Genomic DNA, 23349 nt, shown 5'->3' with positions numbered 1-23349 from the left:
AGCTGTAGAAATCCTGTTGCAATTTTCAAGCGCTATTAAATACCATTAAATTGAATGCTATTTAAGTCAGCCTTTGGTTGATCCACCTTCTCTCAAGCTTACCTAAGCTCCAGTTTCAAGAGCCATCAGGTGACACTGGCAAGATTTCGGAATAAGCAGATATTACTGATATCCAGCAGTCAGAGGGAATAATGTTACTGTGCACACATGCAGCACCAGAGGCAAGGCAGAAGAGAGTGCTGAGAATCAGGGAAATAGGGCCACAATGGGGGGGGGGGGCTGAAGGAGGCCAAGGAAATGGGGTGTAACCATTTTGTTTACAAATGTATTGGGGGGGACGGGGGATGGGGGGGGGGGGTCTCCAATATATTTTGTCCTAGGCATGGGAACTCACAGCAGTGGCCTTGCTGAGAAACACAGCGAAGACAAAGAAGTGTAGGTCCGTTGCCATAGGACCAGAAACCAGCAAAGATATCGTAAACCAGTGTTTCATACCAAGGGAACAGAACCCAAAATGGGTCTCGGGAGTGTATGAGTCTAGGCTAGTATGTGTATTGGAAGAGTTCCTGAGAGGAACTAAATTTCTAATTTAGATCATGACATTAATAAGTATTTCTAATTTGGGTCCTGACATTAGAAAGTTTTAGTGCCGTACACATCAAGATCAGAACAGTAGCAATACCGTTATCCCTTAGGAATGAGCAGCCTTATATTCAGCTCAGAATGAACCACAAACTCACAGGCTAGTGTCAGTGTGTGCACCTGGCATCCCTCTTGACAATGCACCCATTATGTTGCAGTGGGTTCAGATTAACTTTTTATTTTTATTTATTTCATTTATATTGCAAAAGTCAGTGAATACAAACACAGTCAGACTGATACTGTTCTGCAATCTTTTATTCTGTACATCATTCATCCCATTCCAGTTTTCTGCACACTACGGAAAAGCTAGCGAAACCTGCTTATAGATTTATACGTAAATATGCATTCCAGTCCCATACAAAAAATATTGACTCACACCACAAATTTCCACCGGATACATGTCAACTTCATTCAGTGCAAAGTGAAGAAGTTCAAGCACACTTTTCTCCCCGAAATAATGATCCTTACAAAAGAAATGCTTTTCCTTCTTCTTCAAACGATTGATTCAAGGTAATATTCAAGTCAGATTATTGCATGTGTTAAACTGTGATTGCCAAAACTTTTGTGTGAGACTGTGGCCTGCATTATTAGCACTTACATGGTTATATTTTTTTCCCTTTTCAGTTCCCTGAATGCGTAACATTTCATAGCCTACATACCATCGCTGCATATTAACATTCATTTTTTTCACTTTTTTGTATTTTATTTTTTTACACTTTGGTAATATCTTCAAAAGAAGTTTACTTATTCGTCAGATCAAGACATGAAGACATATTGGAATTTATAAACTAACCAGTTTCACACAACACCTTGAGGCTTATATTGCAGATATTTTGCCAATGATTTGAACACAATATATACATTTATATAGTCTATTGTACATATAGCTCCCTGACCAGCTCTTTGTATGGCCAAATGCACTGAACAGTAACAAATTTGAGGATATTCAGTATGAATCTGCATGTTTCATGCACCTTCATGCTGAAAGTGAACAAGTAAACTCCTTTCCTAAGTACTTACGCTGTAACACATAACTAGTATACATTCAAAACATACACGCTAACATGCATACATAGACACTCAAACGGCATGTGTAATAAAATACACGCAAAATAAACGTGGTCATTTGCTCTCTCCTTTGTCTTTCCAGGTTAATCTCTTTTATCCTCCCTTTCTCTCACTCCTCCCCTACCTTTCAAATATTTGCCAATATTAATATTATATTTACACCCAAGTACTGACCTGGCAGTACTGCCTAACGCTCAATTATTGCAATTATTAATGCTATTGTTGAATATGCATGTTTCTGTGCACTTTTTCTTATACCGCAAACTATACAAGCTCAGTTTAGGCATTGCCACTTATCCAGTTCATCTGTATAATTAATAACTGGTAAAATATTAGCATTTTAGCAAAACAGTGCTCCAGTTAGTTTTTAGATTAGCACCAACTGGCAGTTGTCACATTAGTAAGACATTTCCCCCACAGTATGTTTGTCAGCGTATCAGTCTTTCATAATGTTCACTTCAGAAAGTGACTCACTGTTGCCATTCAACCACACATACTGGCAGCTGTCTGGCTCAGACTAGGAGTCCCAATCTCAACAACAGGCTGCTTTCTGTCCAAAGAGTCTGTCCCACCTCATGTTGTACATTACAGCATCTGTGCGTCTTTCCCTAAAGCAGTAGATTACAGCATCCACGTGTTTGTTTCTCTAACGCTGTGGATTATAGCATGTGTGTGTCTGTCTGTTTCTCTAACGCAGTGTATTACAGTATCGGTGTGTCCGTCTGTTTCTCTAAACCAGTAGATTACAGCATCTGTGTTTGTTTATCTAATGCTGTGGATTATAGCATGTGTGTGTCTGTCTGTTTCTCTAAGGCAGTGTATTACAGTATCAGTGTGTCCGTCTGTTTCTCTAAAGCAGTAGATTACAGCATCTGTGTTTGTTTATCTAATGCTGTGGATTATAGCATGTGTGTGTCTGTCTGTTTCTCTAAGGCAGTGTATTACAGTATCAGTGTGTCCGTCTGTTTCTCTAAAGCAGTAGATTACAGCATCTGTGTTTGTTTATCTAATGCTGTGGATTATAGCATGTGTGTGTCTGTCTGTTTCTCTAAGGCAGTGTATTACAGTATCGGTGTGTCCGTCTGTTTCTCTAAAGCAGTAGATTACAGCATCCACGTGTTTGTTTCTCTAACGCTGTGGATTATAGCATGTGTGTGTCTGTCTGTTTCTCTAACGCAGCGTATTACAGTATCGGTGTGTCCGTCTGTTTCTCTAAAGCAGTAGATTACAGCATCTGTGTTTGTTTATCTAATGCTGTGGATTATAGCATGTGTGTGTCTGTCTGTTTCTCTAAGGCAGTGTATTACAGTATCGGTGTGTCCGTCTGTTTCTCTAAAGCAGTAGATTACAGCATCTGTGTTTGTTTATCTAATGCTGTGGATTATAGCATGTGTGTGTCTGTCTGTTTCTCTAACGCAGTGTATTACAGTATCGGTGTGTCCGTCTGTTTCTCTAAAGCAGTAGATTACAGCATCTGTGTTTGTTTATCTAATGCTGTGGATTATAGCATGTGTGTGTCTGTCTGTTTCTCTAACGCAGTGTATTACAGTATTGGTGTGTCCGTCTGTTTCTCTAAAGCAGTAGATTACAGCATCTGTGTTTGTTTATCTAATGCTGTGGATTATAGCATGTGTGTGTGTCTGTTTCTCTAACGCAGTGTATTACAGTATCGGTGTGTCCGTCTGTTTCTCTAAAGCAGTAGATTACAGCATCTGTGTTTGTTTATCTAATGCTGTGGATTATAGCATGTGTGTGTCTGTCTGTTTCTCTAACGCAGTGTATTACAGTATCGGTGTGTCCGTCTGTTTCTCTAAAGCAGTAGATTACAGCATCCGCGTGTCTGTTTCTCTAACGCAGTGTATTACAGTATCGGTGTGTCCGTCTGTTTCTCTAAAGCAGTAGATTACAGCATCCGCGTGTTTGTTTCTCTAACGCAGTGTATTACAGTATCGGTGTGTCCGTCTGTTTCTCTAAAGCAGTAGATTACAGCATCCGCGTGTCTGTTTCTCTAAAGCAGTAGATTACAGCATCTGTGTTTGTTTCTCTAATGCTGTGGATTATAGCATGTGTGTGTCTGTCTGTTTCTCCAACGCAGTGTATTACAGTATCGGTGTGTCCGTCTGTTTCTCTAAAGCAGTAGATTACAGCATCTGTGTTTGTTTCTCTAATGCTGTGGATTATAGCATGTGTGTGTCTGTCTGTTTCTCCAACGCAGTGTATTACAGTATCGGTGTGTCCGTCTGTTTCTCTAAAGCAGTAGATTACAGCATCTGTGTTTGTTTCTCTAATGCTGTGGATTATAGCATGTGTGTGTCTGTCTGTTTCTCTAACGCAGTGTATTACAGTATCGGTGTGTCCGTCTGCTTCTCTAAAGCAGTAGATTACAGCATCTGTGTTTCTCTAACACTGTGGATTCTAGCATGTGTGTGTCTGTCTGTTTCTCTAACAATGTATTACAGTATTGGTGTGTCTGTCTGTTTCTCTAAAGCAGTAGATTACAGCATCTGTGTTTGTTTCTCTAATGCTGTGGATTATAGCATGTGTGTGTCTGTCTGTTTCTCTAACAATGTATTACAGTATTGGTGTGTCTGTCTGTTTCTCTAAAGCAGTAGATTACAGCATCTGTGTTTGTTTCTCTAATGCTGTGGATTATAGCATGTGTGTGTCTGTCTGTTTCTCTAACGCAGTGTATTACAGTATCGGTGTGTCCGTCTGTTTCTCTAAAGCAGTAGATTACAGCATCCGCGTGTTTGTTTCTCTAACGCAGTGTATTACAGTATCGGTGTGTCCGTCTGTTTCTCTAAAGCAGTAGATTACAGCATCTGTGTTTGTTTATCTAATGCTGTGGATTATAGCATGTGTGTGTCTGTCTGTTTCTCTAACGCAGTGTATTACAGCATCTGTGTCCGTTTCTTAAATGCAGCGGATTACCATATCCGCGAGTCTGTTTCTCTACGGCAATAAATCAGAGTATCTGTGTGTCCGTTTCTCCAAAGCAGTAGATTACAGCATCGGTGTGTGTGCCTCCAGCTCTCTAAACTACAGCCTGCCTGTGTGTGTATCTCAGTTGCAAATCAGTCCCTGCCCTTCCTTCTCCAGTATGTGCCCTTCTCACACGAGGGTCCTCACTCAGTAACTCTCTGCTTTCGGTCTGAACCTGACCACCTCAGTCTCTCCGACTGCCTGTTCCAAACTTATTCTGTATGTAAATGCCTGACAGCACTGCACGTCCGAGAACAGTGCAGAAAATGAACAGAAAGCAAATAAAAGACTTGCGTGTCAGTACCCTCTGAACTCCTCTCCATGGCATTTATCGTACATACATATACACTATACACAGACATAGAGCGGACAGGCACTGGCTCTGCCCAGCTAGGTCAGCTATGAAGTATATACACAACACGCATATTTTTAACCGACACGCGGGAATGTAGATAAACCGACACTGATAACGGAACAATTCCATATATCTACACTTGTTCCCACGTTTTTAAGTCTAAGGAAATACTACTGAAATGCAGATGGTTTCAGTGAAAGAATGTAGACGCTTCCCTCTGACAAAGAAAAATGTATAGAGGGATTTTCAAGTTTTTTTTTTTTTTTGTTGTTGTAAATTTTTAGTAAACTCTCGTATTAAAGCGCAAATTAACAAATATATGCTTTGGCCACATCGTGTAGCATTTATTAAGCGGTCAGCTTCTCTGATCAATCCCCATTTCTATTTTTGATGATGATGCATACGAAAATAGAAACATTAATGACATTACTTCAGGGGCAAAGTGCAGTGTAAAAAAAAATCAACTTAATCAAGATTCAAACTTTGGCCTGCCTACTGCCCGCACATCGAAGATGATAAAATCTATTTCAGTGACCAGCTCAGATTATTCACTGTTTTTGCTTTCTTACAAGAATGAATTGAAGATTTAAGTTATTGATCAGCAGAGATTTGAAATGAAATGAACCACATCAACTGTCAACATAATACAATTTTTCAGTTTGGAAGAATTCTTATATACAGCTAAACACAACAGGAATGTATTACATGGTGGATTGTTTCAGAGAAATTGCCAAATGTATATACATACATACATGCATATATATACATATATGCAGTATATGCGCATTAAGGCGTGTTGTCACTGAAAATAAATGGTTCCTCTTCGAGTCAGTACAGTACAGTACAGAGTAGCATTGTCCAGTACATCTCAGCAGTACCACGATATAAAAACAGCGACATAAATAAGCCCCATCATTTTCTATGTATTGGTATACGTAAAATATACATAATTTAACATACTGATCATCGGTATATATGAAATTGCGCTTTATCATCACAATGCCATTGTTCTCATTTCTTACAACATACAACCAGCCCTTGACTTTTAATGAATGTCTACTGGCTTCTAAATTAAGTTTTAATGATCACTTTAGAATAAATACCATAAACAGTGGGGCTTAGCCAGAGATATGCAAAACCTCAAATGAATGCTGTAATAATACAAATTTCCACTAGAGGCAACAGCAGTCGCAAATAAACCACAATTCAGAAGGTCTGCATCAGACAGATGATTATGCCCCACTCTCACAAAAGCCTGCGGAGGACGCACACAAGTACAAAACTATGACTAAAAAGTGTAAACAGTACTTTCCTAGAAGTGACGATGTGAAACTAAACGGCTGTGACTGTGGAGGGTGAGCGGGGGGGGGGGGGCAACTGCAGGGCGGCGGTGGAGCAGCGCGCTAAATGGACCCATTATCTTCCCCCCTCCGCGGGCTGGGAGGCTCTCTTCTTCTCTCGCTCTACCTCATCACTCTCTTCACCACCCCCAGGAATGGGAGAGGGAGGCTTACTGGGGGGGGAGAGAGAGAGAGAGAGAGAGAGAGAAGGGAAGAAGATGTGTACGTTATGCAGCCAGCAAGCAGAACAGATGACGAAAAAGGAAGATGGGGAAAAGAGGGAGGGATGTATAGAAAGAGAGAGAGACAGTGCAAGAGAGTGAGAGAGACAGCGGAAGAGAGAGTGAGAGATAGCGCAAGAGGGGGGGAGACAGGGTCAGAGAGAAAGAGAGAAAAGTGGCAGAGATAGAGAGAAGGGGCAAGGAGAGAGAAAGAGAGAGAAGGGGCAGGGAGAGAGAGAGCGAGCTGGTGTACCTGTCTCCAGTCTGAGTGATGAGTCTCCTGCAGGTCTCCATCTGCACATCCAGACCCCTCTTCATGGAGCACATCTCCATGTACTCATGCAGGTGTCTGTTCATGTCAGACTTGGCTGTGGCCAGCTCCAGCTGAGAGAGGCACAAATTCACACAGAGGGGCACAAATTCACACAGAGAGGCAAAAAAACACAGAGAGGCACAGATTCACACAGAGGGGCACAAAAGGTGCCACACTGAGCATGGATTTCAAACCCTACAGCTGGTGTAAATGAATACAACAAATAAAATATGAAATTTCCAGAAAAGGGTGCACTCGGTTATATCTTCAAAGATCATAATCATTTCAATGCCGTGGGCAGTAAAACATAAATGGAGAATGGAGAGGGGATATAAAGGTATAAGGGTGAGATTACACTCGGCTCTGAGCAGGTGTCCGCACACTCTCCCCGTTTTTACCTCTATTTGGTCTATGGTCTCTTGGTACTCCTTCTCTCTGGACTTGAAGAGGCACTCCGTGTCCTTTATCACTTTCTCCAGGGACTCCTCCGGCTGCTGAGGAAGAGAAGAGGAGGACAATGGAACCAATTGGACCGGACGCCAGACAACACGTGACCTGCTCTGAAGGACTGAACCACTGCTGTGGGCAGCAGTGTAGTAATAATGGGTAAGGAGTCGGAGTCTCGTAACCTAAAGGTTGCAGGTTCAAGCCTCTGCTGGGAAACTGCTGTTGCACCCTTGCTTCAGTATATATCCAGCAGTATAAACAGACGCAATGTAAAACGTTGTGTAAGTCGCTCTGGATAAGAGCGTCTGCTAATTGCCTGTAATGTAGTGTAATGTAATGCCATGGTCTGATTAATTACACAGACAAGGCTCCCGCCACATGAGATTTTATTGGATTGATACAGCTGTCCTCCAGTCAACAAATCTCAAAATCACCAGCTCAAAGCATCTGAGGCTACAAACAGTCTTCCAGGGAAAAACCAAGAGAGATTTTGTTGGATGGAACTAATTTGCAGTGTTTGCCCAACCGTACCCAGATATAACGGTGGCAGAGGTTTGGTTTCTTACACAATTAAACCACTTTGTTTAATCTGTTACCTGTTCACAACTGTGCTTTAACACAACCAAACACACTGCAGTCATGTAGTACAGCCAGTCACATTTTTAAAACCAGAGAGGGCTTTCGGAAATTCCTGCCCATTTGCTCTGGTTGAACAACAAGGTGGACGCTCGATAAGACTCTGAGCTCCAAATCATTTCTGTTAATTTCCCTGCTGTGTGAATGCATGTGAGAGCAGCACAGTGTGCGCTTACACGCGTGCTCCTATGCTCCAGAGCTCAGTGTAGCATGTTCACCCCGCTGCATTAGTCATGCATTAGAACACGGCCTGTACCACGAGCATGGCACAGCTCCAACAGCAGCCCTCTACTGCAAAGCCCTCCACAATTAGCTTGTACTTCTACAGGATGTACCTATAAATTACTGACCGTGGGCTGTGTATGTATATTTAGATGTTCTTGTGAAAACAGGAAGTGTGTGTGTGTGTACGTGCCTGTTTTTTTTTTTTGATATATTCAAGACATTTGCAGTAAAGGTCATACAAATATGGGGAGCTAATTAAATACATCTAAACTGGGACAATAAACATGCATGTTAATCAGCAGACTGACAGCTTATGTTGTACTTTATCACACAGCATCAAATACCATTGGCCGATATTCCTCGGCGCATTTTAACCCTTTACTGGAACGATGTACAGGTAGATCCCTAATCAGTTCCGCAGTTACACGCTTCAGAGGAGCTCATTTACAGTCCCACGTCTTAGCTGGCGAGGGCAAGAGACTGACAGGTTGACAGTACCTCCGCCCCCTGTGTCTCCGCCCCCGCAGTGTATCCTGGGAAATCCTCCCACAGCAGCAGCGTCTCCTCAGTCTCCTCCCAGGCCAGGCTGTCGCAGTCGTCCTCGAACTCGCACTCCCTCCTGTGACACAGTCGAGCACAGTCAACGACATCCCAACCTGCTCGAGCCACGCGTAACAAGCTGGCGACAAAACCGCAGAACGCTGCACAAACTACTGTTCTCCACTAGTTTAGAATGTTCCAGAAAAATGTTAACAAAATAAAAGGCCCATCCAGCATGTGCAAAAAAAACTCTTTGCGATCCCAAGCAGAACATTACACAGTACAATGTTCAGTGTTAATTCAAATCGTACATAGAAAACATGGACTCTACTGGACTCATGTGTACTCTGTTAGAGTTTAATTAACACAGGACATTTTACTGTGTCACGACTGGATAGAGAGACTTGATATGAATTTGTGGCTGTTGAAACCAAAGCTGAGAAGAGACAGGGCAGTAATATCCACTGTTTGTGATGTTTTGAGCGCCATTCCCACTCACAGGTGATTCAGCATTCTCTGCATCTCCTCGTTGATCTGGTTGGCAGAGGAGCAGCAGTTGTCCTCCTCTTTGGCCCCGCCCCCTTCGCTCTCCGAGATGCTGGATGGCTCATCCACTTCGCTGCCATTGGCCGGCTGAGGGGTCTGCTTACGAGGACGGCGGTTGATGGTGGAGGGAGGAGTGGGCACCTGCAGAGAAGGAAAGACAGATTAACCTAGTGTATACCCCCAACAGCCCACCCTGTTCTTTTTAAAGCCCCCCCCCATTTTCTCCCCAATTTGGACTTCCCAGTGGTGTAGGCTATATCCACCCGATTCCTGGTGCCAGAGTGGGAGAGCGTAGACAAGCGCGCTCTCTCCTCGAGAACACATGACATCACCCATTGCTTCTTTTCAGACCACAGCCAACAAGCTTGCGCAGACATGAGCTCGAGGAAAAAAACTTCACGTGCAGCTTGCAGCAAGAAGACAGGAGCCTGATCAACCGTGAGACACAGACTGCAGCCGCCTGAACCCTCCCTAGCCCCGGGGCACATTACCACCCATTATGAGTGGCCCCTGAGTACTAGGGTACTAGGGTTGGGCTGATGTAAAAAATTTTCAAACCGGTTTGATATTAAGCCAAATAACGGCGCGGACAGGGAATACCGAATTTGACCACTAGGTGTCGCACGTGACTCAGCCGCTCCCGAGTGGAACATAATGAGAACAGGGTTTCCCCTACCATAGAAAGGCGCAGCGCCTCAGTGATTTTGCGGAGCGCCTTAAGCCGAATGAACGTAAAAAGGCATTTAGGCGACATTTCAGAATGAATGTAAAAACAACGGTGAGAGTTCTATGTGCTGACAAAAAACAAACAAAAAAAAAACGGAGAGGTGGCTTTATGATTTTAAACACTCCGCGCTATGATGGAATTATAAATAGAAGTGGGTGACTGACGAGCGTTTTTATGTTTTTATGCGTGGTAGGTTAAATGGATTTACAGAATATAGCGTTTTTCCCCAAAGATGGTATTTCTCGATGTAACTGTGCCGCCGTGTTAACACATTACTATGGTTGCAGGTTAGGCACTCTTCACAGTAAGAAGAAATTTTAGGATAGCGCTTCCGATTTTGTTCTGCGATGGAAACAGCGATAGATTTACCCACTAGCCACATCTGTCCAAAATGTAAACAAGCAATCCAGTTTTCACGGTCAGGAAAAATTTTATGACAACGTTAGCCAGCGAAGCTAGTTAGCTGACGTTACATAAAGATACCTCGATTGAACTAACGTTAGTATCTAAAGTGGCTTTGTAGCTAAACAAAGTTAGGCTGTGTTCACACATAACGTCTTTTTCTGATGAAAGCCGTTGGTCAAAGCATTTTTTCATATATATATATATATATATATATAACGCTGTTCCAAAATATAGTTGAGTGCCTAAGCCCTCTGAAAACCTTGGGAAAACCCTGGAGAATACTGAAATTTGATCTCCTTGTCGGCACTAAATTGCGCACGGCCTGTCAATCTTTTTTTTTTTTGCACTCAGACACGAGTGTGGCTCCGTTTATAAACAAACATAATATTAGGTTAATCACATTGTCATATTGCTCATTACTAATGCAATACAAGTTGGATTTAGCACCGTCGGCACAGGTTGCTGACGTAGGCTACTTTTTAAATTTGCCAGAACGTCTCATAATGACGGTTCAGTCGGTTCGCATATAACCAAACTGGTTTAAGCTCGTACACCGGACCGGACCGGCAAAACCGAAAACCGACCCAACCCTAGGGGGTACCGCCCACAGCCGGCACTGGTGCGGTCGGGACTCAGTCCCGGAATTAGGGGCCCATCCGTGCAGCAGCACAGCGCGATGAGCCGCCAGATTCGGAATGTATATAACGATGTTTTGCCAGCCAGTCGCAGCGTCGCTAGGCTCTCTGTTAGCTGGAGGGAGGACAGGCAGTCACACGCTCTCCTCCGACACTCCCACCGTCAGCAGCCTTCGCTTTTCCCCCGCTGCGCCGGGCCCGCGGAGCCGCCGGAAGCGCCGGACCGGGGAGAGAGAGAGAGAGAGAGAGAGAGAGAGAGAGAGAGAGAGAGAGCGAGCGAGCGGGCGAGCGAGACGCACCTGGAAGATCTTGATCATGTCCTCGCAGTTCCTCTGCTGGGCCACGTCGCACAGCCGAGCGGTGATGTCGATCCTCCTGCAGATGTCCATGTCCACCTTCATGGCCTTCTCCTGGATCTTACTGTCCAGCTCCGACAGGTTCTGGCACAGGGACACAGCACACAGGGGACAGTGTAGCGCAGGCTCTGCGGACACGCGGCCACCACAAGGCCCATGTCTGTTCACAGGCATGAATGGGTCATGAATGCTGAGAAAACATTTACTTTTAATACCACTGACAGTTGATGTTATACATAAATGCAAGAACAACAAATCGCTGATTATTTATTTAATAAATTATTATAAAATAAATTGTTTTCAAAACAACTGTTCACAGCTCAGAAAAACATATATTAATAAGCAACCATGTTAATACTGGATAAGGCTAATTTGCAATGCCTCGTTCACAGAAATCCCATTAAGCTAACACATACACTATGTGTATGCGGACACCTGACATCCAAAATCTCATCCAAAGTTATGGCCATTAATATGGAGTTGGAAGATGTTGGAGCATTGCTGCACGGATTTGCTTCCATTCAGCCAGATGAGCATTAGTGAAGTCAGGCACTGATTGAGCGATTAGGCCTGGCTTGCAGTTGGCTTTCCAACTGATCCCAAAGGTGTCGGATGGGGTTGAGGGTCAGGGCTCTGTGCATGCCAGTCAAGTTCTTCTTCTCAAAAAAACCGTTTATATATGGACCTCTCTGTGTGCCCGGGGGCATTGTCGTGCTGAAACAGGAAAGGGCCTTCCCCAAACTAGAATGTGAGCGTATGCTGTAGCATTAAGATCTGTCTTCACTGGAACGAAGGGGCCTAGCCTAAACCATAAAAAACAGCCCCAGACCAAGGAGTGTCCAGATACTTTCGGTCATAGACCCAAGTAAGGAGATTGTGCCTGCATGTCTGCAAAGGGGCAGGAGGAAGCCATGTTTCTCATTGGCAACGCACAGCGATGCCGCTTCACCCGTTGAGCAGGGAGGGCATTTCAAGGGCGCATATATATATTTTTGGGCACGTCTCAGATGGAAGGCATGCGGATTCTCAGCAGGCCTCATTTAGCACTGCTGTAAGACAAAAGAGGACTTCAATTTCACCACAGCCATTCAACCTGGAATCAATTAGTGCAACGATCCATCTAAATGCTTCCTGGGGAATTACTTTGTGTTAGATCTGAAACAAGGATGAAGGCAGACTTTCTTTTCTGCCCACTAAGCCTTCCAACTTAGTGAAACATTTTTTTTTTTTTGTTTTGTTTTTTGAAGAGGGCAGTAGAATTGTCTCGTCGTCCCCCAGTTTATCAGACTCTGTTTTTGTGCTTGGATGAAGATGCAGGAAGGGGAACACACTCGGCAGTCACAGAACAGCTCATGTTGTGAAAGTGGAATGAACATGCCCAGCAGGAAGTTCATAAAATGCAGAAAAGGAAGGAGACCCACAGACAGAGGATTTGGAACACGAGAAACAGAACATTCTGGAGAATGCAAAGTGCAAGACTGATTTATTATTTTATAATGTACAGGACAAGTCCAGGCACGAACAGCAATTATAAGTAGTACGTCAAATTTCCATGGACAATTCTAACCAGGGATGGGGGGGGGGGGGGGATTACTAAGAGTACAAGGAGCTTAACAAAAAAAAAAAAACTACAAATTAACAAACGATCAGAAGCTGACTCACATTACTCATCAGGCCTTTGAAGAGAACGAGCTCCGCCTTCAGCTGCTGGACCCGCAGGGCCAGTTCATCCTGGCACACCTCACTGTCCTGCAGCTCCTGCAGAGACAAACACCGTTACCGCCAACACATCCACACAGAGACCCCCAGAGGCAAGGCCACGCCCACTGCCCTCGGCAGCCAGCGCATCCACGCTCGGCTACTCCTACAGAGCACCTGGGTCTGTCTACTAAAAAACAAACAGGGCCGCCCTGTCACGTATCTTAAAATGATCAACATACATACAACGCGCTGATATTGTGCTTTGATTTTTAGAGGGAAATAAAAGATGGAATCTTTTGAAAATCCGCCAAACCAAAATTTATAAGTTCAAAGGGGTGTATTTAACACACGTCTGGCTTCAAGCCTTTCAATTTGTATCGAGGCGGTAACCCTGGACGAAGCCAAAGAGAAATTAAATACATGCTGTCAAATCTCACATTCAAGATTCAAGACAGGAAGTATAAATCAGGAATCTTGGGAGCGTGGTCTACCCAATCCAAACAGCCAGCAGCTTTTCCCACCTAAGATCAGTCGCCCTCAGCCGTTAAAACTGTTTCCATGCAGAGAGTTAGCCTAAATGAGACAGTTCTGTATTTGAGGGGAGATGAAAGCTTGCAGAAGCCGCAGGTGGCTGGTGATCCGAGTGTTTGCAGATGTTTTTACATAATCCCACAAAAGCCAGCACTGAGAGGCAGGGGGGCAAATCTTTTACCTCCTGCAGATCTGTCACTTTCTCCTGGAGTTCCACCCTCACAGTGTATTCCTCTTCCCACCTGCAAACAAGCACAGTCACCGTATCACTGAATGAGAATAACACACAGGCCAAGGCAGCCCTGTTCCTGGAAATCTAGCGTCCCGTCGTTTCATTTCAACCCTAATTTGGCACACCTGATTTTAAATTCATTAGCAGCCGAACAGAGATCTCCAGCTGTTGAATGAGGTGTGTTTTGTTAGGGTTAGAGTGGGGGGTGAGAACCTACAGGACGGTATATGTGGAGGAGCAGGGTTGGGCCGCCCTGGGCCCAGTGTTATCGCCCTGCAGCGCAGGTGGCTAAGTGTGCCTTCTCTAAACGCAGGGTTCAGGCTCTGTTCCGGCCACCACTGCCGCAGTGCTCGCGGCCCACCGCGTTCGTAAGCACCGTCTGGGTCGGCCTCTTTCCGATTGGCTCGCAGCCAACTGGCGCGTGGGCGCTTGGGTCTTTGACAGGAAGTGTTTTACGGCCCTCGCAGAGGGTGAGGCAGGTCAGGCGAGCTCGCTGTTGGGCACGCTTCTCGCCCGGGTCGGGCGGGTCCCTGGGCACCGCTGCGTCAGGCGTGGTGACTCAGAAAAGCCGCGTTCCTGAACGTGTATGTGCCGGGTCTCGGTTCCTCCAGGCTGCGTGCTGGAACCGGGGGGGGGGGGGGGGGCGTGGACGCGGTTTTTGGTGACTCAGGCAGAAAAACGCATCGCGGCGCACTGCTGTGAACCCACCACCGCATTCCACATTCCACATTCCTGACGCGGCCCAATCGCTGATACGGGGGCATACTGGATATGGCATGACCAGACTGGACACAAAGACGTCCACAGGGCGAGCACACAGGGACTTGTGTGTGCACGAGAGAAACAGAGAGCGCGGGATGAGAGAGAAGGATGTGGAGGAGGGGATGAGGGATGAGAGCGAGGGAAGAGGGGGAGCCAGAGTGCTCTCGTGGAACCAACAGCCAATAACTGGCTGAAGAAGGTACTGCATTGCAGATACTGCGTGCTGGCAGATGCAGAGAGAGAGGGAGGGAGGGAGGGAGGGAGAGAGGGAGACAATCAGATGGAGAAAAAAAGGTAAGAAGGAAGGTCACAAGGGTGAACACAGCTGGGAGAAGAAGAAAGAAGTGATAAGTTTGTGTCTTTTAGTTGATTTTGTATGCTGGGGGGAGGGGAGGTTACTGTTGTTTTATTGACCTTACAGCGACATTGCCCAGTACTTCTATGAACACTGTGCTTAACTTGCAGGCTGAAAGCTGAAATGTAAGAAGTAGCCCAATTAAAATAACACCCCTTTTAACTGCTCCTTTTTGGTAAATGGTAAATGGACTGCATTTATATAGCGCTTTTATCCAAAACACTTTACAATTGATGCCTCTCATTCACCCATTCACACACACACTCACACACCAACGGTGAAAGGCTGCCATGCAAGGTACCAATCAGCTCGTTGGGAGCAATTAGGTTAGGTGTTCTGCTCAGGGACACTTCGACACGCCCAGGGCGGGGGATCGAACCGGCAACCCTCCGACTGCCGCTTTTACCTCCTGAGCTATGTTGCATGACTTAACTTCACACTCTATATAAAAACGATTGACACCAATTGTTAAATACAAAATTGCATACATAAACATAAAACAGAGGAATATAGTTAAACATGAAAACCACCACTCTCGCATACGCAAAAGCAGAATTATGGTATTGAAAAAGTAACTCAACATTGTAACAAGTCATATTTGACATGCAATTGCAATCTCTGAATATAAAATTCTCATATCCGTTATATAAAAGTTGACCATTTGGTAGCACGTACAAGAACAAGGCCAACTTATATAACTGTGTGATTGCATCAAAGACTATGTCAAATGTCAATGTTGATGGTAGTGACGGCGGATCTGGTGGGTACTTCCAACAGCTACTGAATTATTAAATGTGTTGTAGAGGCGAGAAATTCTGAAATTAGCCAGCTTAACCAATGCATTATGCACACATTAAGTTGCTGCTATTTCAAGCTCGGTTTGTACAGTCCTTTAAAAACGGCATTGACAGGACTGCTATTTGTAAGATTATGGGAGATAATGGGAGGACAGTCAGACTTTGCTTTAACTCAGCTTGATACATCTAAAACTCTTCAGCACATAGGCCTAAGTCTCAACAGCAAATAGAAGCTTATGTAGTTTATTCATTCATTCATTCATTCATCCACATTACATAATGATGACACAGAAAAAAATGCTTTTGAAAATGAGAAAGAATACATAAAAAGTAAGAATGTTGTCATTTACTGGAAATGAACATCTGAAAATAGATCCGGGATATAACCCTGAGGCAGGTTAAAAGGTATTCACACCGCATGGGTTTCTCAGTCTTCCTAGCAATTTCCCCAACTAACTAACTTAGGCATTTCAAGCAAGTCAAAGATGACCCTCTCAGATAGTTCCAATCCTGGTAGAGCTGGTAGAGTGTGGAGCGAAGGGAAATCAGAGAGTGGCTGTGATGTTAAAAGGGCATGAAGTGTGCTCCTCCATGCTACAGCACCCAACATCGCTAAAATGGATGCTGTAGCACGTACTGTGCGTGGCACAAAAGTACACTTCCTTTAAGCGACATGGCAACACTGTTGCAGGCGGTGGAGGGTCGGGCCTCACTGCGGCCAATTCGGCCATGGAGGAAACAGTGGTGTCAGCAGTGGGCCCGGGCTGGGGGGGGGGTCTGGTGTCTGGGCGGACAGGAGGAAAGGTGTGCAGGGTCTAATCTCAGCATGACAAAGTCATTTACTACCTGCCTAACGGTCGATTAAAACGGCTACCTGCGATACCGCAGATGAGGGGGGTTTTCTAGTGATCAAAGCCAAACCCCACAGAATAACTGCAACACCTGCTACGTAGTGAATCGCAGAGCACCTGACGTGAATCGCAGCAGGTCCAGATAAAAGAACTCTCCAGTTGTGATGGTAAAGATTTCAAACAGTTATGATGGATGCAGGGCTAGCTTTGGCGTGTTCTTGATTTGGGACACTGCTGTTATTCATTCAGTTTCATTGAAATGTTTTTATTGCCATTCAATAAATCAAATCAAGGTTTTAAATGCCTGGAGGACTGAAAATAGCAGACAGCAGAAAAAAGGGCCCCTCGGTATCATAAAACTGCCTTTTCATATTGCGAAATCTAAAATAGCAGAACAAGTTAGGACACAGAAATCAAGCATATTTTGAATAGTTAGGGGCAGGCATAACCAGACTAGAAACTGGGACAAAAATCTCTTCTTGTCTCTCTGTCACTCAAACACACATATACAAACACACACGTGCGCGCGCACACCTACACACACACACACAAAACTGTTATTTGCGTTCTGGAACGGGACTAGACCTAGTCTGATTGGGATAGGCCCCACAAACCCCGTCTGAACACCCATTTCTTTGGTGGCTGGTCTCTTCCCTTCTAGAGCAGCTACACCTCATATTTTTCAATGCCTTTTGCAACTGCTTTACCAAAATCACATTTTGCCTTGTCAGTTCATCTGATTTAAAGTTTCAGCCTGGTCATTTGCAAATTAAGTAATATAGACTACATAGACACAGTACACAAAATACTGTAAGAACAACAAAGAAAATAATCTATGCCCCCCTCCTAACACACACACACACACACACACACACACACACACACTTCATCTAGCTGCCTCTTTAGTGCAGAGAAGAGATGTCTGCTGTGGCGACCATACTATGTCCTCTTCCCTTACTCTGTTCACCGTTTCCACATATGTACTAGTAAACACTTACGCCCACCACCTCAGTCTTACATTTATCGGAGTCTGACTGTAGGAATCCATCCCATTTGCTTTTGTGATTGTCAACCAATCCTACATAAAATGCGCTACAAACTGATTAACTGATGACTAGCGAACCTCATCTTGACAGTAAAGACTTTGCTGCAGTCGTTTTGAGGGCCTGGTGAATTCTTTACTGACTCAGAAAAATTCCAGCAGTCATACAGTAAAGCGCCATTGCTAAGCATCCCACTGTTATAAACACAATTTCATAACAGTACACTACAACGTAATTCAACACTGCTAGGGTTGCCATTGATAGCAATGATACGGTAAAACAATACTGGGAACATGACGATGCATCCTGTCAAATGAAAAGAATAAATTAATCATTTCCAATGTGAAGGCAATTTCGATAGCTGGCAATTATAATATTCATAGTGTATGATCAAATATATACTCCCAACTCATTGCAATAAAAATAACATGGTTTCCAGAACGAAAACACATACACAGCTCTAAACAATTTCTGCAATGACTAAAAACATGCTGACAACTGTAAAATAAACTGCCACGTTCCTGTAATTTGGTACAAGCTAAACAACACAAAAAAACAACCTTACCTGCGTTTGTATTCATCTCGTTCCCTTTTCACCTTGGCCAACACATTGTACAAAGCTCGTATCTCTGGTGTAATGGTGTCAATCTGCACGCCAACTCCATCGGGATGGACCCAAGAGACCCCTGGACTTGTCACCCTTGTCTCTACACCCGAGCCCAGCTTGCGGGTGTGGTTGTAAGACCAAATGGTACCAGGCAAGAACCTCGGTGGGGGGTTTGGCCCAGTACCGGTGCTTGCGCTACTGGTATTTTTGACATTAATATTTGAGTTAGTGTTGGTCGAAGTTTCGGTTGGGGTCGCGGGATCGATGATGATATGTGGATTGTGATTAGAATTGGAGTCCGCCGCACTTGAATTAGAATTCTCAGTTGGTAGTTTGTTTGGTTCAAGTGTGAGAACCGTAGTAAGGGACGGTGTAAACAAGGTCTTCGGTCGAAGAACCGTGTTATTTGCGTTCTGGAACGGGACAGCACCTGGTCTGATCGGGATAGGCCCCACAAAACCCGTCTGTACACCCATTTCTTTGGTGGCCGGTCTCTTCCCTTCTACACCTCCGTTGCCTCCACCGTTATTTTCCAATGCCTGTTGTAACTGCTTTTCCAAAATCTTGTTTCGCCTCTCCAATTCATGAACCTTAGCCAAAAAGCAGCGGAAACGTAAATTCAGGGTCTTTAAAACGCTGATATTTGAACCCAGGTCATTTCGCAAGGCCATTGCGGCAGGTGCTGGCGGTGGACGATAAAAGGAGTTGTTGAGATGCTGGTATGCAAGCCCGGTGGGTGGTAGTGCGGAGAAGTCAAGTCCAGGTAAATTTTCTGGGACCAATCCGGGATGTTCGCCAATGAAGAAGGATGGGTCAGGGGCGCCGAAAACCGAATCGGGCAGTAGGCCTGTTGGTGAATCCGGCTGGCTCGGACTTTGGTTCTGCTGTTGGAGAAGAAAGACGTTCGCACCCAGCAAAGGATTCATACTACTGTAGGAAAATCTAAAATGCTCCAAATCTGGCATGTAAACTGACGTTACTTATTTGATACCTTACTGCGTAAAATTATTTCTAGCTAGTTAGCTATTGTTATTTAGCTACAGGAGTGCTAGCGCGCTAGCAGGATGCGCTAGTCAAGTCTCATTAAATCTTAAAGAAAATCACTGCGCTGCAAATGTTCAACAAAAAGTTCGATGTATTAAGCCTTCTGCTTAAACGCCTTTTCCTCTAGCATTCGCTAATGATAGTTTTGTAGTTTAGGGAATCTGTAAGAAAACCGCAGTGGCAGAAGGAATAGCGGATAAATCCCGTGTGCGGTACCGTGCAAAGCTTTTCTTGCAGGAAAATAACTACCCAACAATGAGCGACTGCGGGATTTAGCTGACTACCGTAAATACACGAATAGGCACACATATTCTGTGAGTTTACTCTGTTACGTCAGCGTGGTTAATCCTTATATGTCTTTTGATTTTGTTAAGGAATGGTCTATCTGTTTGTCTTATTGCGTTCGGTTGTACATCGCCAACACTCAAATTAGTTAAAGTTTGATTTTTGCGGCCCAGTTGAATTTACCTCTATAGTTTAGTAATTACGGTAGCAATGACATCAACGAATCTGGGCGGGTGAAATATTGTGCCACTTAATTTTTCAGAACTACCGAAAATATAATTGCTTATTTTTCTACAGAGACTCTCTGAGTGTTATTTGCAAAAGCATTCTTTCTGCCCTACTGTGTTGTGTTAGTGTGAATCAGAGACGTCTCCGTTTATCTGTGAATTTGATTCGTAAAACATTTAATTCAGTTATTCTACTTCACAATTGTAATTCTACAAATTAATGAATTGAAAAAAAACTGCACTATTACATTAACTTTAACTTAAATACTTCACAGGCTGGTAACCTATTTGATAAAGGCGCGATTAAGATTCCAGAATGGTATGTTGCATGCATCAAATAAACTGTCACGCTATAAAATGTTACTCTGCATAAAAGGGAACAAATTGCATGGAAACTTTTAATATCCAACTATTGTTTCATAATGTGGATTTTTAATGTACTGAATTTGTGCATGAAAGACTATACTCTTCTACAGCAAAATAAGCAATGAAAAAAAACTAATATTAATAAAAATGATTAATCTACATGATCTTATTTGTTCTCAGTCATTTTATACAGGCTGGTTACTCAACCATTTTACATGGCTGTCCTTTCATGGTCGCCCTCTCAGTATATTTTGCTGTACTGTGCTCCATCAGATATCGTATAGCATTACCCAGTTATGGCTACATTATTACTATTGCACATTTTTGCAGCCTAGTATATCCTACTACAGCGGAACACTGCAAACCCACAGTCATTATATTCTAATGTGTCAAAGTGTGAAATATTCCCTCACCCTTCTATCTCCATCTACAGTCTACCCTACTTTCCCCCTGCAGACTGGTCATTGGCCATTAATGCCACATGCTGCCCCAGCTGTTCTTGCAAACGTTCAGTGGGGCTTGAATCTTAACGAGTTAGGCATCATTCACATAACTGTCCCATTTTTATATCGCAAGACAGCCTTTTGTCACCGGTGGCGTGGCAGTAGGGTGTGCATTCTTCTGCTGCAATGCTGTCAGGTGAGGTTGAGCCCAGACGAAGGACTTTGTCAGTGTGGAGCCGTAATGACCGCTTGCTTTCATTCAGTACAGCTGGAGCTCTGTGTCTGTCCAGCCTCTCACACTTGGCCCTCTCCACGGATTGGAATTTTCAGGCACAATCTTCACAGAACAATTTTGTTGTGCCGTGGTTTCTGGAATCCATCATGGTGATCCATCTCTCTATGCATCACTCAACTCTGAATTACTGACCAGCCCAAATGAGGTGCAGCTGAGGACATCTGATTGGTTTGTTTTTGTCCCAGCATGGTTAAATTGACACCTAAAATATGTATTCAAGATACATGCCTATATGTATACACAGAGGGATGCTTTTCATGCTTTGCTTGCTCAAGGGCACAGAAATCCAGTCTAAATCTGACTGATCAATACACTGCACATCTACTCTAGTCTAACATAACTCTTTTTCTGTATTCATCCATGTCTTGTTTACTCTTCCCTCTTTTTCCCTTGCGCATGTGGGCTGGACATCACGGCAGTGACAGTGGGGATTGCAAAGCAGAAAGTCAAGATCTGGCAGATATACACTGTCATTGAGAGAGGACTTTATTTTGAAAGAAAGAAAGGACAGGACATAATGTTATATCAGCATTAACTGAAGAAGGGGGTGGGAAAAGAGAGTAGAGTAGTTTGAAGCTTCTTGACTGTGTACAGCTCAGTGTTAACTCCTGTTGAGCATAGCCTGAAATACCACAAGATGATATGATGAATGATTTGTGAAGGAAAAATCTGAAGAATCCGATCATTTCAATGTAATACCTGTATGTGTCATGATTCAGAACATATTGAAGCACAGGTCCGTACCTGCAGAACTGCATATTCAAAGGGAGAGGAATGTGCAGGCAGACCCTGATCCACTTTTTATACTGTACATTCCCTCCACTGTCCCATAGACTATCCCACCTGGTGTCCATATTCCACCAAATACAGGAATTTTAGTTAATTTTAGTAGTAGTAGAAGTAGTAGTAGTAGTAGTAGTAGTAGCAGTAGTTATACGTAGTTGCAGTAGTAGCAGTAGTGGTAATAGTAGCAGCAGTAGTAGTAGTAGCAGCAAATTTGACACACTGAGGGGGCCGTGCGTTTCTGTTGTGGCAAGTGGTTACACACCTGGAATAGACGAGAAATGGCACCCCTAGGAGGCTGTAACTGAAATTGAAGATGAATAGTTATTTTTAGTTCTCTAGCACATCGATCTAGGTCACTTGTTTAGGGATTAAGCTCTCACCAACAGCACATGCGGTGAGGAAGAATCTTTAAAAATAAATATACGCTCGTACAGCGTGCATACCAAAAGTCTCAGACCTCATTCTCTTTCATACCGAGAAAGGGATTAATATATTAAGACTAAGTTACAGCGCAGACAGTGGATTCAAATTTGTGAGATTCCAATGTCAATGGCGATTGTGTCTGAAAACTATACATGTCTGAGTATCTCATGTATGCCTGCAGGATTAACATCTCTAAAAGTCTGCTTCCCCAGGCCTCATCCTCATTCAAATAATAAATTTGGGGATTTGGGGAAGTCTCTGACCTACATTCAAATAGCACCAGCTATAATTACCAAAGATCATCCCTCTCTCAGCATCAGTGATAACACAGTGCTAAGTGTATGCATGAACAACAGTTATCTACCATCTCCCCCATTCCATTTGGAGGTCAATACCACTACCACTGACGGCCATATTTCAGAAAGGTCCATCACAGAATATAATGGTCTGCCACTGCCAGATTGTTAGTAGTGCACAATTACCCACAGCTACACAAAATGGCTCATTCAACTGTGGAGAGAGCTTGTGGCAGTGGTGCAATAGATAACATGGGAATATGAAGTCATATTATGGAAGGACATTGATCTAAAAAACATGAAAAAAAGAGAAAAGGATGCTAAATCTAGCAGGGAAAGAACAGGGTGGAGAGAGTGGCAAGGTGAAGAATAACCAAATGTGAACAAATCAAAACAAATCAAATAAAATATGGGTAATGTTTTGCACTAGGGGGGGGAAAAAAAAAAAAAAAAAAAAGTATATTTGGCTGGGCTGAAGGACAAAGATATTGCATATTGATTTCAAAATTATAGTTTTGTGAAATCATGCGGTGATCTCAATATAGCAAATTGATAAATAAACACAGCAGGTCAAATTGCAGCATGCTTAGCTGGACTTTAAACCTCTGGAGAACAGAATTGCATTACAACAAGACCAGCGATTCAAGTCTGTGAAATATGGATCAGCTCTTCCTGTTGTAATGCAGTTCTGTGGTCTAGGGGTTTAAATGTGAGGTATGAAGTCCAGCTATACACATTGCAACTGACCCACACAATTTGTCTACTCCATTTAATTAGTCAATTGACACAACTGAGTCCCAACAAACCTGCCAAACACAAGGAAACCCCTTTGCGGCCAAGCTTGGCTGTCATGGAGTCTAGGTTTCT

At 43.7% G+C, this 23349-nt stretch overlaps 1 protein-coding gene across 1 annotated transcript; it reads right to left on the bottom strand.

Annotated features, from left to right (window-relative positions):
* Window positions 1–879: 879 nt before the first annotated feature.
* Window positions 880–19602, bottom strand: iffo1b (intermediate filament family orphan 1b). The gene is made up of 9 exons (XM_064309664.1): window positions 18276–19602; window positions 13852–13912; window positions 13101–13196; window positions 11382–11522; window positions 9269–9456; window positions 8728–8848; window positions 7320–7415; window positions 6862–6992; window positions 880–6560 (listed from the first exon to the last, which is right to left on the bottom strand). The coding sequence occupies exons 1-9, from the start codon at window positions 19280–19282 to the stop codon at window positions 6464–6466; spliced, it is 1938 nt and encodes a 645-aa protein (XP_064165734.1). The 5' UTR covers window positions 19283–19602; the 3' UTR covers window positions 880–6463.
* Window positions 19603–23349: the final 3747 nt, after the last annotated feature.

Source organism: Anguilla rostrata, chromosome 1 (genome assembly GCF_018555375.3).
Source record: "Anguilla rostrata isolate EN2019 chromosome 1, ASM1855537v3, whole genome shotgun sequence".
Taxonomy (NCBI): Eukaryota; Metazoa; Chordata; class Actinopteri; order Anguilliformes; family Anguillidae; genus Anguilla; species Anguilla rostrata.
Note: the sequence above shows the minus strand (reverse complement) of the source record. Positions and strands in the feature narration are given on the sequence as shown.

What these genes read in the sequence shown, in the direction of transcription:
- iffo1b (XM_064309664.1), bottom strand. Translation starts at nt 19,282, where the DNA reads ATGCCAGATTTGGAGCATTTTAGATTTTCCTACAGTAGTATGAATCCT. An exon ending in CAGAGAATGCTGAATCACCT is followed by an intron (nt 8,849 to 9,268) that starts GTGAGTGGGAAT and finishes ACTGTGTCACAG; the next exon opens with GAGGGAGTGCGAGTTCGAGG. An exon ending in CGGAGACACAGGGGGCGGAG is followed by an intron (nt 7,416 to 8,727) that starts GTACTGTCAACC and finishes TCTCTTCCTCAG; the next exon opens with CAGCCGGAGGAGTCCCTGGA.